Source organism: Peromyscus leucopus, chromosome 3 (assembly GCF_004664715.2).
Source record: "Peromyscus leucopus breed LL Stock chromosome 3, UCI_PerLeu_2.1, whole genome shotgun sequence".
Lineage (NCBI taxonomy): Eukaryota > Metazoa > Chordata > Mammalia > Rodentia > Cricetidae > Peromyscus > Peromyscus leucopus.
The window spans coordinates 23,579,509-23,596,338 of NC_051065.1; the positions used below are offsets into that span (position 1 = coordinate 23,579,509).

At 42.7% G+C, this 16,830-nt stretch overlaps 1 protein-coding gene across 7 annotated transcripts in view; it reads right to left on the minus strand.

The window, feature by feature from the left end:
- Positions 1-3,830: 3,830 nt before the first annotated feature.
- The window catches only part of Ankib1 (ankyrin repeat and IBR domain containing 1), a 115,373-nt gene continuing 102,373 nt past the window's right edge, over positions 3,831-16,830 (minus strand). For 4 of the 7 annotated variants that reach the window (XM_028862742.2, XM_028862749.2, XM_028862752.2 and 1 more), the window contains 8 exons: positions 16,173-16,259; positions 15,872-15,938; positions 13,585-13,730; positions 12,567-12,745; positions 11,961-12,012; positions 7,907-8,021; positions 6,891-7,027; positions 3,831-6,562 (listed from right to left, as the gene is read on the minus strand). In XM_028862742.2, the coding sequence (XP_028718575.1) occupies positions 5,822-6,562; positions 6,891-7,027; positions 7,907-8,021; positions 11,961-12,012; positions 12,567-12,745; positions 13,585-13,730; positions 15,872-15,938; positions 16,173-16,259 (1,524 nt within the window). In that variant the 3' untranslated portion in view covers positions 3,831-5,821. The remainder of the gene's footprint in view (positions 6,563-6,890; positions 7,028-7,906; positions 8,022-11,960; positions 12,013-12,566; positions 12,746-13,584; positions 13,731-15,871; positions 15,939-16,172; positions 16,260-16,830) is intronic. The other 3 variants (XM_028862776.2, XM_028862770.2, XM_028862761.2) reach the window with 3 other exon arrangements.

Consider the following 16,830-nt stretch of genomic DNA (forward strand, 5'->3'; position numbering starts at 1 on the left):
GAAAAGGCGCAAAGCTACACAGAGAAACCCTGTCTCAAAAAACCAAAAAATAAATAAATAAATAAATAAATAAATAAATAAATCCGTGTATTTAGAGGCAACATCCGGCAGGTGGCGATGGTAGGCTGGGAAAAGGCTTCAGGTTCTGACAGCCAAGTCCAAAGGAGTGCGTTCCTCCTCACTGCTGGGGTTTCCACAGGGTTCTATTCCATTTGTTTCAGTTGGACCACCAGGGAGGAGGGGACCGTGGGGACTGGCAGAGGAGTAATTTACATGTGCCACTGTTACTTCTTTGTATGTGGTGGTCCCTGAATGGGGGAATCCACTGACAGTTGTGAAACTGGTGGTGTGGGCCGTAATACAGTTCCCTGTACATTCCGATCCGGAGGCCACATTACACGGGATTGCCAACAGGACCACACTCATTCCGTTAGCTTCCCCTCCCCATTGCAGAGCCTGCTCCAAAAACAGCCGTCTCAGGAGGCAAGTTGTTCCTAGGCGGACCACGGCAGGCCCCGGAGCAAGGGCTGCAGGAGAAGAGGGCTGCCTCGCCTCCCCCCTGCAGCTAGACTCCTCTCTCTCCCAGGTCCCTCCTGGATGAGGGACAGTGTGGCCTGGACCTCTTGTGCTGTTACTAGCTGAGGCTGACAGACACCCTCAGCTCCTGAGACGGCTGTTTTTGGAGCAGGCTCTGTAATGGGGAGGGGAAGCTGAGGGCAGCAGGTGAGTGAGACCTGTGGGCAGTCCCGTGTAATGTGGCCTCTGGATCGGAACGGACATGGAACTGTGTCAGAGCTGTCTGAGTCCGCAGTGAGTTTCTTCCGGCCATTATCTCTGTGTTCTGTTCACGCCTGTGTATTCGTCTCTGAACCTATTTAAGGCTGGTGTCTCATGCAGGATAGTCCCCTGTGCAGGAAGCACCCCGTGAAACAAGGGACTAGGAGGTGACAACGCTGAAGAACAGCTCCTTCGGAAGTCCGGCCACCAGCCGGCTGTCGGCGCTCCTCAAGTGTGAGCAGAACCGGGTGAACGCCCCAAGAGCCATCTTCTTGACCAGCTGTTGCAGGGCTTCATGCCCAGGGCTGAACAAAGGCAAACTGAAAACTGCCTGCTCCGAAACTAACAACGGTCACAAAAGACAGCTCAGGGGAGAGCCACTTTTGTCTTGTAGAAGCCAAAGCCGCATCGACAGGTCCTGAGGAGGTTTAGGAACCGACAAGGCAACGGCAGCTAAGGGAAGATGTGGTAACTCCGAGCCCGGCGGGGGCGCGAGCCTGGGATGAGAGGAGGCTGGAGGAGCCGAGCGCAGGGACAGCCTTTCCCCGGGCAATTATGTCAGCCTCACCCCACTGGTCCCAACTCCTACCACGGTTTAAAGTTAGCTTTCAAGGTTGCACTCTTTGGAGACAAACTAACTGTAATAATTTTAAAATAACTGAACTTCAGTAAGTCTCAGGCTTTAATTCCTAAGAGGTCAGGCAACAGGTTCTCTAGGACTGAAAAAAATAACGAAGATGAGACTAGTTGTTGTGGAACATTAATTTAAGAAGTGTTCCATTCTTTTATGCTGTGGAACATTTGTTTAACCATGCAAATATATACTGCATTATTTTATGTTGCATTTTTTAACTCTGTGAAGCTGTGTTCCTTTGCCTGTCTAAAATAGAGCTGGATGGCCTATAGCCAGGCAGGACAGGGATAGGCGGGGTTGGCAGACAGAGAGAATAAACAGGAGAAATCTGGGGAGAGGAAGACTAAAGATCAAGAAAAGGGGTCAATCACCCACCCAAGTAGCCAGACATGGAATAAGAAGGAAAGAAAAGATATACAGAAATAGAGAAAGGTAAAAGCCCAGAAGCAAAAGGTAGACGGGCTAATTTAAGAAAAGCTGGCAAGAAACAAGCCAAGCTAAGGCCAGGCTTTTTTTTTTTTTATATATAAGTAATAAGTCTCTGCGTGACTTTTCTGGGAGCTGGGTGGCATGCCCCCCAAGAGCAAAGGGAATGACAACTAGTGTCTGCAGTAAACACTGAAAGGATGGATTCAGCATGTGGACACTCTTCAAGTTGCTTCAGATGCACACAATGATGTTAAGGCTCAGTGGCAGAGCCTGAGAAGCGAGTACCAGCTAGTTGCCTGGAGCTGATGCATGTCCCTGAGGGTGGAACGCCACGGGCTGTGCTCACCGGAAGCCAGAGATGAGGTGCTGAGAAGCACAACATTTTATTCACATGGTATACATTTCTTCCTCCCAGTTTCACAAAACAGATTACTTTTTCTCTGTGTTTCTATTATTTCAAGGAAATAATAACATTTTCCTCATAAAGCTAGAGAAATGAAAATGAGCACTGAATTTATAATTTTAATACATTGTCATATAATGAAATCAAGTTTATCTAATTCCGTAATTTTAATACATTATCATAGAACAAAATCAAATTTATCTTTGGGGTATACAATGTTCAGCAAGTGGGCTACTGTAAAAATATTAGGCACTAATCAATTATAATGGCAGAACCAAATAAATACCATCATATTGGAGGGTATTTAATATAAAGCAAAATTTGCTTCCTAATTAGTTTAAAATGAAGTTTATGATTTAATGAGACAAAATGGAAATAGTTTAAGTAATAAATGTTTAATCAAAGAATTTTACATATTATTAACAGCATTCATTTGGCCAAACATCTACAGGTCTGTAGAATCCTACTGTATATAAAGTGGGAATGTATCAAGTATAGACTATGAAAGTGCAAATAACAAGTCAAGGTTAGATTAACTTTTTTTTACATTATAAAATTAACTTGTTTACAAAATAGGCTTTGCCAAACTTTATTACTGAATTGGAAAGTCAATGACTGTGTTGTTTTTAAAATATGTACCAAGGAAATACAAACTGGAAAATGATAGTTTTTCACACTCAGGAACCCAGCACATCGCAACAGGCACCGCACAAGCAAGGGAACAGAGGCCCAGCTCACATGGGTCTCCACAGACACCCCTTTCCACAGACACCCCCTCTCCACAGACACCCCTCTCCACAGACACCCCCTCTCTCCATAGTCACCCCCTCTCCACAGACACCCCCTCTCCACAGACACCCCCCTCCACAGATACCCCTCAATCCAGACACCCCTCCTCTCCAGACACCCCTCTCCAGACACCCCCCTCCACAGACACCCCCTCCACAGTCACCCCCTTCCACAGACACCCCCCTCTCCACAGACACCCCCTCTCTCCAGACATCCCCCAATCCAGACACCCCCCTCCACAGACACACACCCCCTCTCTCCACAGACACCTCCCTCTCCACAGACACCCCCCTCCACAGACACCCCCCCTCCAGATACCCCCTCTCCAGACACCCCCCAATCCACAGAACCCCCTCTCCACAGACACCCCCAATCCACAGACACCCCTCTCCACAGACACCCCAATCCATAGTCACCCCCTCTCCACAGACACCCCCCAATCCACAGACACCCCCCAATCCATAGTCACCCCCTCTCCACAGACACCCCCTCCACAGACACCCCCCTCCACAGACACCCCTCCTCTCCACAGACACCCCCCTCCACAGACACCCCCAATCCACAGACACGACACTCCTCTCCACAGACACCCCCTCTCTCCACAGATACCCCCCTCCACAGACACCCCCCTCCAGACACCCCCCTCCACAGACACCCCCTCTCCACAGACACCCCCCCTTCACAGGCACCCCCTCTCCACAGACACCCCCCTCCACAGACACCCCCCCTCCACAAGCACCCCCCTCCACAGGCACCCCCCTCTCCACAGACACCCCCTCTCCACACACACACCCCCCTCTCCACAGACACCCCCTCTCCACACACACACACCCCTCTCCACAGGTACCCCTCCTCTAGACAGAGCATGCCTACTCCTCATCGTGCCTGTACAAAACGCCTCTAGAGATGCAAGTGCTTTCTCCTGGAAAAGTTACACCCTGGTCTAGAAACTGTATGGTGTTCCTATTTTTAATCCAAATAAACCCCTGTAATGGACTGTTTCAGTTCACTATACAGTAACACACTGCAGACAAACTAGCACGTCTCCCACTAACTTTAAAGGGACTCAGAGCAATGTTGTGGTGACTGGTGAAATCAAAACTATTAGGAACTCCTGATAGCCACGAACGATTACCAATGAAATATTCAAGCACAATGTCTTGGCCACATGAAATCAAAGTACATGAATATCTCAAAAGCAAGGTCTGAAAAAGAGGTAATGAAAACGATAACTATGGATATCAGTATTAAGGACAATCTTTTACCTGGCCTAGGCCTTCCCTGTACAAACTCAGTAGAGAAATTTTGGTTTCTGGTAACAATGGCAAAGCACTCCATGGAGTGCTCCGTCTATCTACGGTGCTTATGTTACGCTAGCTTTAATAATAGTCAGTAAAAGAGCCATTCCAACAGTTGACTCTAGTTTAATTACACACTGTACCACTGTATCTTAATTAGCACTAAGACCAGCATTTCTTCACAGGAGGACACTGGTAACTAGGAGGTTGGGTTTTCAGTACTCCACAGTGACCACACAGCAGATGAGCACTGCGCAAGAGAACAGACACAGCAGCAGCATTTGCTATCTAGGCAAACGAACTAAACACTTAGTTGTCATAGTTACTGTAAAGGCAAGGCCATGGGTGGTTTCATGGAGGTCTTTGCAATTCATAGCATAGTTACTTCAGAAGAGACACTGAACTTTGAATTACTGACTTACTTAACTGGCAACTATCCATTTAGGTTAGGCAAAGGCACGGTAACATGTTGCGTAGGATGTTGTATTGAATTTTTTAGTAACTGTGGGACTTACTGTAACTCATGAAAACTCCAGTTTTTCTATGTTATAAAACACCATTAAAAGTAATTGCACCCGTTAGTAATTAGAATGCACTGTAAAATTGTGAAAACAAAGAACTATGATTGCACTTCCAATAAAGTGTCTCTTAAATACAGCACCGCTGTTGCTAATCAACTGTATTTTAATATTAAAATAAACTGTTTTAACAGCAGCATTAGCTTTAGTTTACTTAAGCTACAGGCTACATTTATTTAAATGCAGTCTCCATGGCAACAAAAGCCCATTAACTTCTGGAACATCATTGCTACCGAGTGGCACCTTTCACTCCCGACAAGGCCGACACTGCCCTGGAGCACACTAGGACGCAGCACACCTCCACGCCTCAGTAGTCAGCGCACGAGTCAGTTTGGCACAAGTGGACCGTGAATAGACATGAGAAGGAACTTTTGATTCACGTGACAGACAGACAGACCATCGCACTGCGGCAGACGGGTATGAAGCAGAACGGACACCACAGCTCACACTGCTGGGATGAGGGGAGGAGGCTCCTGAAGAGAGTACACAGACACTGAGGACACACGTTGTCAGACCTGTCCAGCCCAGCTTCCAAGATGACGACAACTCCTCACTGTTTGGAAAGGGGAAAGCCGTCTAAGGATTAAGGAGTAAGCCTTGGATAGAAACGGTCGACTTAAACACTGCCAACTCCAGGCTAGACAGAGCACTGCCTTCTCTCAGAATGTGGGTGTCAACCCGTTTCTTCCACTGTCTTCTCCTGCTCCTGTCACTAGAAAAGGGATAAACTCAAAAGACATTCCCTGTAAGGTTCAAGTCGACACTGAAGCCATCATCTGAGCGAACTCCTTTGCATTCAATCCTAACATCAGTGGTTTCCACTGAGTTCAAATTGAGTGGATAAAGTCTGTATAAAGCATACTCTCCTAACACACCCCTGGACTGCGAGTCACCTGGAGAGCAACCGTGCAGGTCACACTAAATGGACTTGCTCGAGCCAGTCACTTGAGGTTTGAGGGGTTTGACTGGCAGCCTCTGACCCATCCCCTCTGCCGACTGCCTCATTACTACTGTCACCAGCTTGAGACAACTCTTCCCTGGCCAGAATATTCTCTTCCAGAGGGTTTTCTTCCACCTGGGTTCTTTCACCTTCATGGACACCAGCATCTTTGGACACGGAGTCTTCTGGCGGCATGATTCCCACGTCCCTCACACCTTCCGGCCCAGCTCCGCCACAGGGACACTGAGGCTCTGCACTCATCTCTGTGGCTGCTGCTGGAGGAATCAGGGCGATACTCTGAGGGTTCATGTCATGAAACCAAGCCATAATATTGCCAAGAAGATTGTCATTGGCACTGGGGTCCTGGCCAGCTGAGTCAAGGTCACTGGAAGAGGGACAGAAATCACTTCTCGTCTCACTAAGAGGTCGTGAACTCAAAGTGTCAGTTGAAAATGGGTCACTGTCCGCTCCTAGTCTCATGAGGCTGTCACCAAGTTCCAGTAGCTCAGAGCTGCTCAGTGCAGCCCGAGGACTATCTGTGCTCCTGGGCACAGAGTCCAGCCGGGAAGGTAAAGAAGTGCCTATGGCCCCTAGGGATGCTTCATTATTAAGGAAGTCTCTGGTCTCTTCATCGATGGCCAGCCCAGACTCTTGCAGTGACAGCTGAATGGCAAGAAGGATATTGGGGTCATCTTCATCCAAGGAACTCAGAGCCTGAGGCAACGAAAAAGGAAGTCCTGTTAAAATGAGACTAAAAGAAACATTATTGAACCCGATCACACTTACCAGTTTCCTTTTTCAATTAATTAATATGTCTAATTCTACAAATTACTTTACATATTGAAATCTTACCATTTTTTCCTTGCCTTTCTAAAGGGGAAAATATACCTAACATAAACCTGAAATACAAGAACCTTTTTGTACCCTATCATTAAAACAAAACTATCATAGAAGGAAGAAAAAGGAAACCAGTAAAAGTCAACCCCGAAACCACTGAGCAGAGAAGGAGCAAAAGCATGGCCCCAAGCCGCCAGGAGGCTACCTGAAGCGAGTCCTGGTTTGCGGAGCGGCTGGCAGGGCTGTAGTCCCGAAGGGAGGAGCTGTGCAGGACACTCATAGACGCAGAGCTCACCACCGATGCCCCAGGCCTGCGGCTGCTGCCACCTTCTGGTATGTCTGCTGGAAAGCAATGGCACCCCAGACAGGTTAGTGACAAGGAGACATGGTTGTCTGTCTCTTTCAGCACTACTGAAAACTCAGGTTCACATTCATATCCCTTCATTTCCTGCATTTTTCAGCAGGTTTGCTTGGTTGAAAGCAGTAACAGACATCCATATGATCACCTCAGATCTGAGCTTTTTTTAGGCTCTCACTTGTAGTCTTTATGACTTTCATTAATGCAGGTTCTACTGTCTACTCCTTTCTCCTAAGTCACAATGAGTTTCAGTATTTTTGCCTTCAAATTTCGTAATTAAAGAATTTTGGAATTACATAGCCTCAAGAACCAATCTGTGGTCCAACTGATCCTGATAGTATGGTCTAGGCATGTTTAATGAAAAATTTAACATTCAAAAAGTCAAAAATTAAAATAGTCCTGTTTTTAAGAATGCTTCTGGGAAAGCTAAGGCCCCAATCCCTTGGGACACTTGATTCTTTTATTCGTTGCTTTCTAATCTGGTAGGATGCCTCTCAGCTTGTTTAAGAGTCCGATTAAATGCAGAAAGAACGTTTGAAGAATGGTATCAAGAGCTTCCACTTTCTGAGCGAGCACTCACAGTGCTCTACCAGCATGGCTTAATTGGACACTCACTTTAGAATATGTAACTGAAGACAGAGATGGTCAGTGCCTTGAATAAAGTCACAGCAGAGATGGGTGCGATAAACCTAGGATGTTCTTACTTCAGTACTCAACTCTCTATGGTTTTCTTTATCCTGTGACAACAGAGGCATCTCTATGTCTATAGTGAACCCAAATTACAAACTCACAAACACTGACAACAGCCAGTTTTAAAAGTAAACTTAGGAGACGAACTGATACCCAGCACCCCAGGAGCTCACCGAAAGTGCTTTCGCTCGCCTCGTCGGGATCTGTAGGGTTACTGAGCAGGCTGTGCACATCTCCTCGACGACGCTGCTGTCTGTGCCTCCTCCGATACTGAAATTCAGCATATTCCTGCATAAACCAAAGGTTATAAAATACAGGAGAGCATGCAAATTGTAAAAATGCAAATAAAACAAAAAACACACTTTCCTCCAGGAGAAAAAAAAAATGTGTGATTTTATACACATACTATAAAATCACTTGCTTTAGCAAAGGAAACTTTAAGTTTAGCCAAGCCAAGGAAACAAAAAAGGCAGAAAGCGAAATGCAAAATTTCTGACAGTTACAGGTGCTTCTCTACTGGGAATACTTGCAAGCTCCGGAGCTATGTATCTGTGACTCCAAGAGTCCTGTCATCTAAAATTACAACTGATGTCACAATCATCTTACTAACGGTGTTAGGCTCTTGGGGGTCTAGTTTTTAAGTGACTGTGATATATGCAAGAAGTATGGGGGTGGGGAGGAGTGGGAGGGAAGAGCAGCAGAAACGACAGCAGTAAACCCAGCTGACAGACGTACTGTTGAGTACTTGCCAGACAACTGTGCTGTCTCTGTGACTACTACAGACCAACTCCCCAGTCAAACGTCTAGCTTTTGCAACACAGGAGCACTGACTACTTAGCATTTAGAAGACAGACTAAAAAGATGTCCATACGTTTGTTCTACATTTGTGGTAATAATTTACAGTAGGTTTGTTACTACCAAAGGCTATGAACTAAGAGTATCTGCTACAGATTTCAGAGACAGGGAAAAAGAGAAGCCAGAATATATGGCAGCAGACTTTTGAGAATCATGGTTGAATCTCCCAAGATAAACATGAAGATCCTCAGGCTTATGATTATCCCTGTTACTTTAGAGTATGTCCTTATGGTTAAAGTATTAGGAGTAAGACAAACCAGGATAGATATTACAAAACTTTCATACTTTACTGGTCTGGTCAATGAATCAGTCTATTTTCTATCTATCTATCTATCTATCTATCTATCTATCTATCTATCTATCTATCTATCTATCTATCTATCTATCTGTATCCATCCATCCATCCATCCATCCATCCATCCATCCATCCATCCATCCATCCTAACATAACCTATCTGTGTGGCTGGAAACTGAATCCAGGGCCTTGGACATGCTAAGCAAACTACCATTGAGTTCAGCCCTAGGCCATTCTTAAATTTATTTAAACCTCATCCATGTAACTTTAGATTGAAGTCAATGAGTGAAGTAGCATGATGGATCACATAGATCCTTTAACATTTCTTACTGAGCTGGGGCATCATTTCCTCTTTCCTTGGGGACACATGCTCTCAGACTGGATGACTTACTGTCATGTCAACTTGGCTCACAGGATTAGAGCAGACACCACATTTCTCAGACAAAGATGGCAGGGAAGTTTTACCTCAACTAAAGGCTCCAACTTGAGAAAGACGTGCCTAACTTCTAGACGACCCAATGCAGTGCAAAGTTATTCTGAGTAACATAAACTTCTACTGATCACAGAATACACACATTTGAAAATTGAGAAATAAAAAAAACAAAACAATTGCAAAACAAACTTGTTCTATTTCTAACTATTCTCACAAAAAACCCTGAGTGGTATTCTGACAGGTATTTGACAAGTTCAAAATATTTTTATAAAAAACCTGTCTGAAAATTGCCAAGGAATCCTCAGGTTTTTCAAGTGAGCCCAGAAAAAGACAGGATGTTCCAAATGGTGTGAGACTACTATGGTCAAGAGAAGACAAAAAACCCAAACCAAATCAAACCAAACCCATGAGATTCATAGGTGAAAACGGTGGGAGGAGCTTTCTGTTTTAAGATGATGCTCTTTGCATTTGGCCCACTGCTTTTAAAGTGATGTGAAACACGTTTATGCCTGCCACAGATGCAGCCAATCAGTTCAAAGAGACCATGGCAAAATTAACATCAGTGAAAAAAAATGTAAACTCAATCTTAAAATCTTTGGAATTTTTGTAATATGTCATTTCCTATAATGTATACTAAGGCAAAGAACTAATTTCAAAATATTTACTGCTGTTACTTGAGCTAATTAAATATACAAAATCTCGAAGTTTCAATTTGTGTTATTTTTTTAGATAAGTATTTTGTTGTACTCAACACTTTAAAAGAATTATTTTTGTCAACTATTTATTTTGAGACAAGAGCCCTACTAGGTAGTTGGTCCTGAGCTTGCTATGTAGACCAGGCTGGTCTCAAACTTACGGTGATCCCCCTGCCTCTGCTTTCTTAGTGCATGTTACTATGCTAGACATAAGAAAGAAATATAAAAATTTCAAGACTCCTAAAGTCACTGCCAGAGTCAGAAACTGCAAGATGATATATACTGATTTATATATTTATATATATAATGATATATACATGACTGTCAACTGAGAAAGGTTTTATTTTTGCCGAGTTATGTTAAACATCTAATGAATAAAGCTTATTTTTAAGCTTTTAAGGTGGAAAAGTTCTATATCCCCCAAATTGTAATGATATGACACCAAAATAGCAATCCCAGGATCAGGTAAATTCAAGAGTAATTTGTTTTACAAAGAATTAATTTATAATAAATATACTGTTATTTATTACATATTCCATTTTAGTGCTCAAAGCACAAACTCATGTCACTATTTCCTTGCATCTATCTAAATAAAAAGGCTTCCAGGTGGCTGCAAATGTCCTCAGCAGCAGAGATGAGAGCATCTGGTTTTCACAAGCCACGGACAGTAATCCGTACACAAGTCTGGACAGTAATCACTTTCAGGGTCTTTCGGCTTCAAAAAACTAATGGACAACTAAGATCAGCAGAAGTTTCACCATTTGTCCTCCTCTTTGCAAGAATTAAATTCAAGGACTATCAAATGACATATGATTTTATAAAGCGCAAAGGCAACATAAGTTGAAAGAATTGTTAAAACTATTTTAAAATCAGATACAAGGGTGGCAGTGCCAATTTAAATAAAAGAAAACAGCTACCTGACCAAGATTTTTACTAGGTCTTATTGTTATTTAGCATATCAACTGTTCTACAATTTCCATGTTTTAAAATGGTTCATCAAGCCAGGTGTGGTGGGGCACACGTTTAATCCCAGCACTCAGGAGGCACAGGTAGGTGGATCTCTGAGTTCATAGGCCAGCCTGGTCTACTGAGCAAGTTCCAGGATAGCCAGGGCTACAGAGACCTCCCCACCCCGGAACCACCAAAAAGAGAAAGAAAGGTTTATCACTAAGAAACGAAGCAGTCTGGAGTCTCAAAGGCAGCTGAAGCAGAAAACATTCTCAGCACAGACCTTATTCCTCTGCGGCTTCTGCCTTGGCAAATGATGACAAATGATTTGTCTCAGGCTGCAGCAGTGACCTCAACAAACTGTTCATTTAGCTTTTCCATATATTTAGACTAAAAAAACCATCACAACTACACATTTCTTCTGTTCTTTTTTTGTTTTGTTTTGTTTTTTGAGACAGGGTTTCCTCTGTGTATCCCCTGGCTGTTATGGAACTTGCTCTGTAGACCAGGCTGGCCTCAAACACACAGAGATCCACCTACCTGTGCCTCCTGAGTGCTGGGATTAAACTTGTGTCCCACCACACCTGGCTTGTTGAACCATTTTAAAATATGGAAATTGTAGGACAGCTGATACTCTAAATAACTCTGCCTCATGAGTGCTGGGATTAAAGGTGTGCGTCACCACCGCGCAGCCACAACTACACATTTCTAATAAATAATATTTACATCTCTATCAACAAAGTAGATGTTCCAAATATTTTTGCTGTAAATTTGACTAAATTACTAAATCCTATTTAGTAACAGCAGAGAAAGGGGAATGTACTGTTAGATTCCAGTATGAGAAGAGAGCTGAATGCAGGCTCTGCCAAGGCATTTCTGCTACAAAGAAAGAGAAAGCATTATTGACTTCAGAGGATGCAGAACCGATGAGGGTGCAAACGCAAGCAGGGTTGCATGAGGCAAACCATGAAGATAACCCAAAACTCCAGAAAGACAATTACCTCAGGTGATGCAAATCCTAAATATTCCCAATCCCATGTTCCACCGGCAAAGCTACAAAGAAATCAGACACACTGTTTGATTCATTATTAGTACTGCAAGTATACAACCAGACCCTTACCCTTTGAACATTACCTTTAAAATGCTTATCTGCTTATAACTTGCCAAATCAACGCAGACCCAACTATTTAAATATAATTACTTCCATTATTTTCTCAAATCCTAAATTGCTTTATACTTGTGCAAAATGATGGAGAAGATACAAATAACCAAGTAATGTAAAGGCATTCTGACTACTTTCATTTTTATTCCATAAGTATAAAAGATACTTACCCATAAAAATGAGGACAAATGACTTTCTAGTACTATAATTATAAGAAAAATGCTTCAATTTATTGTGGCAGAAGCAGTAGGAGTATGATGGGAAATAAAACAACCAAACCAGCTTCTCTTTCAGGAATGAATTCACAAAGAATTTAAGGAATTTTTACCAGCTATCCATACTGTAGATATAAGGAACTCCCAAACTATGAATGCTAGCTTAATGAACAGAAAGTCCTGGCCCTGGGGGCTCAGCCGGCAAGGCTTCTATAGTGTACAAGTTGTACCTGCGCCTGGGAGCATCTGGTGAGTCTGCAGGAGCAACTCCACGAGCTACAGATGCCAGGAACTCTTGCCTTTTCTGCTGCACAAGGCATGCTGCTCTGATGATCTTGTGGCGGGGGGTACGGAGATAAGGCCTATTGACTTTCTGGGCAAGGTCTTCAGTGACCATTTCTAGGTCTGTCTATAGAAAGAAGGCGAAACAAGAGGTACAGCTGAATGGCTTAGTAAACAGACTCTGGTTTCTCAGTCAGGTCAAATTCTTTTGAAGTCAGAAATTAAATTTTGAAACAATTTTCCATTTAACATGCTTTCTATTTTGTATGTTTTTCAGGTTATGAAAGGATATTTTAAGTTATCATAAATGCAAGTGATAGCATCCATTTGATAGGCACTTGGTGCAAATCCCACATAATGGGGTAAGTCACCATTTAGAAGCAAGGTATAGTACAGTCAGGGCACTGATACAAGAGTGCACAGCCACTGTGATGCAAATGATGTATGATGCTGAAGGAATCTAAGGCAAGGCAATACTATTGTGGCCTTGAAAGAAATGGAGGATATAAATCAGCGAAGGGCAGCTTAAAAGGACAGAATGAAAATCACCAGAAATGGTGGTGGCCTCCAACTAGGAGGATGATGTAATGAGTTTGGTGAGGTGTAGTGAGCGGCTTAGGAGTTTTCGTTTTAAATACGTAACTTCCTGAGTTGTACTTCTGAAATGAAATGGCAAAGATTAACTTTCTATTCAAGTATGCAATGTAGTTTGTTTCATCTCTAAAGGTAAAACCTCTATTTTTATATAATAGGCCCATTCTACCTTGAACAGTTTGAAATAAACTCATGCTGTAGAAATGTTACACAGCTCAGAACTCATTCGAACTCACACTGACAAATTTAAACACAAAGAAAATTTAGTTCATTAAGGTAATCTCTCCTTTGTTTAAAGCCATTTAAACATTTAAAACAAAACTGTTTTACTCCTCACACTTATAGTCCAAACAATTTAAAATGGCATCTTACTTGCATGAGTTCAAAAATCTCTTTCTTTGTGCTTTTAGGTTCTAAGAAGAATCCGTACGGGTAAGAACACTTGAGGATGCGTCGGGTCTTCAGGAGAACGTGTACCGCATCTTCGATGAACGTGGTGTCTGGACAGCCTCCTTCAGCTGCAAAGTGATTAGATACAGTGACACTGCTGCAAATACAGAGCTTGACTAAACTACAAATCCAGATACACACTCCTGCGTGGAAGGCACAGGGCCAGGAGCCGTGAATATATATATATATTTTCCTGGACTCTGTTCTCCCAATATGATCAGGGGACAGTACAGCTCTGGGTCCACCCAAAGGTGCATGCTTTATAAAAATGGTCAGATTATCCCTGACAGGAACCTTGCTGCTGAGAATTTGTACAACTGCCTTTGTTAAGTTGTTTGCTTAAAAAAAACTATAATTATTCCTCTTCAAAAGCAATACTGTAAGGAAAAAGATAAATGTTGAGGAACTGACTAACTAAAATTAAAAGCCATCAGGGAGTAAAAAAGAAGGGATGAAGAGTAAGGAGGAAGAGAGAAGAAATTATCTTCAAAGGATAACACCAAACTATCATCACAACATTCTATTTTTAAACTATAAATAAAAAGAAATTAAGCTGTGGAATCTCAACTGAAGTATTGCTGAAAATCAAATTCAGCATACCATTAGGAACATACTACATATTCATGTACAAACTAACATGGAACACCTAAATATATCTGCATACATGTTATGGAGTATTTGTTTAACTAGCAAGATGTGTTACATTTGTTTATGCTGCATTTGTTTAATGATGTAAAGATGTGCTGCTTTGCCTGCCTAAGGCACGTGATTGGTCTAATAAAAGCTGAACTGCCAATAGCTAGAGAGAGGAGGGATAGGTGGGGCTGGTGGGCAGGAAGAATAAGTAAGAGGAGGAATCTAGGCTTGACAGAAAAAAAGGAGAGAATAAGGGAGAAAGAAAGGGAGAGATGCAGGTGACCAGTCAGCCAGGTAGCTGAAAGCCAGCCAGACACCAAGTAGGACATACAGAAAAAAAAAAAGGTAAAAAGCCCCGAGGCAAGACGTAGATAAACAGGTTAATTTGAATTTTAAGAGTTAATGGGACAAGCATAAGATAAGGCCAAGCATTAGTAGTTAATAAGTCTCTGTGTCATGACTTGGGAGCTGGTTGGTGGCCAAGAGAAAGCCTGTGACACGTACACCATGTCTGTAGGTAGTATCTGTACCAATATAAAAAGCAAAGGGCAGTGAACACCACTTGCCCTTTACTATAATACACAGGAAATGTCTAGGCAGCAGACTGTTTCACTTTCCAATTGTTACAGCCTTTCATTTTCAGCTTTACCATGCTGTCTGGAATCTCTAATGTGAATAAAAGCAATCGTTTGCACTTACTGTTTACTGTGTCAGACACGGTTCTAGACACGGGGAGTACGCATCTGTGAGACTTTTTTCTTCCAGCCTCATGTGCTCATTTCTAGAGTTTGTATTAGTACAGCAGAGTCATATAACTTCTCAAGTTTACAGACTAATAATTAACAAGGATACCAAGCCAGTAGTGACACTTGCCTCCACTCTAATTTATTTAACTGTTTTATGGTCTTATTAGAAAACTATTTCACAAAAGAGTATGGGTGCAAATTACTTTATGAACTGAGACAAATGTAAGAGATCATAGTTTTATGTTTGAAATGTGCTTTTCATATATAAACTATGAGTTCCTCAAAAATAAGCATACTAGAACTTATGCTCTGTGTAGTCAGTATGGATACTGTGTCCTAATGATGAGCAACACTCCATCCATATTTAGGAATTATTTTCCCTCTAACCTTCAATTTGGAACTCACAAGTTAGGCCCCCTCAAGGCTTTGCTTCCTGGGCTCAATTCTCCCCAAGGTCTATTTGATGTCCGAAGCAGCTCTGGGTACTCAGTTATGTGACGACTAGGCAACATGTATACCTTGCTCCTCTTGGAAGACCTTGAGGACCCATTCACTTTCCCCAACACTAGAGCACAGTGGTGGCACAGAGGATGCAGAACTGTGGTATGGTTGTGGTTTTTGTCTGGTAACGGCAAAGCCTGCATTAGGAAGAACCTGGTGGATACTAATCACATACTAGCATGCACTCAGGGCTTTAGAGAACTTAGGACAGTGCCAGAAGCAGCTCATGGATCTACCGTCCTCCTTTAGGGGCCTGCCCATCTACCATTACCACTGAATTGACTTAGGAACTCCCCCACCCAACACACATACAATATAGGACTTACTTTCTTTGAGAGCTCTACTCAATTGTTCCATCTTTTCTTTGGCTGTTTTAAGAAGGCGCTGTTCTAACTAAAGGAACAGAAATAAATATTTTAAATAATGTTTATTTATTTAAAAGGCAGGGTCTCACTGTGTAGCACTTGCTGTTCTGGAACTCTGCTCTGTAGACCAGGCTGACCTTGCACTCACAGAGACCCCCCCACCGCCTCTGCCCAGTGCTGGGATTAAAGGCGTGTGCCACCACACCCAGCCTCTTTACTCTTAACAGAGTGTTTTAGCTCATTTGGAATATTTGGGACATACCTGATAACTATGCTCATGGTTTTTATATCTTGTATAATAGTGCATAAATCTGTCAAGTTCCTGAAACCGTTTATGTTTCTTCTCAGCCTGAGAAACAAAAGTACACAAATGACTTATTAAAACTGGTTTTAGAGGGATGAACGTCTTATTAGTAAAGGCTAGCAATGCATGCAATGTGTTTACTATTTTGTTGCTAGAATATAATGACGTATACATCTTAAAGGAGCCTGTTTGTATTCTCAGTTATAAGACAATGGGCATTTAACTCTCCATCTGTAGTATGTGACTGTATGGTTCACTGCTATTAGGTAGATTTGCATCCCTTCAAAATTCACATTGAAGCCCTAACCCAAAATGTACCTACATGTGGTAACAGGACCTATGAGGAGGTGATGGGTTAAGAGAGGCCACTGGAGCTCTATCTTTTTTTTTTTTTTTTTTTTTTTTTAATTTTTCAAGACAGGGTTTCTCTATGTAGCTTTGTGCCTTTTCCTGGAATTCACTTGGTAGCCCAGGCTGGCCTCAAACTCACAGAGATCCGCCTGGCTCTGGCTCCCGAGTGTTGGGATTAAGGGTGTGCGCCACCACCACCCAGCCTGGAGCTCTATCTTAATGCAAATGTTTCCTAGGAACACCATAGATCTCTTGCTCTATTTTC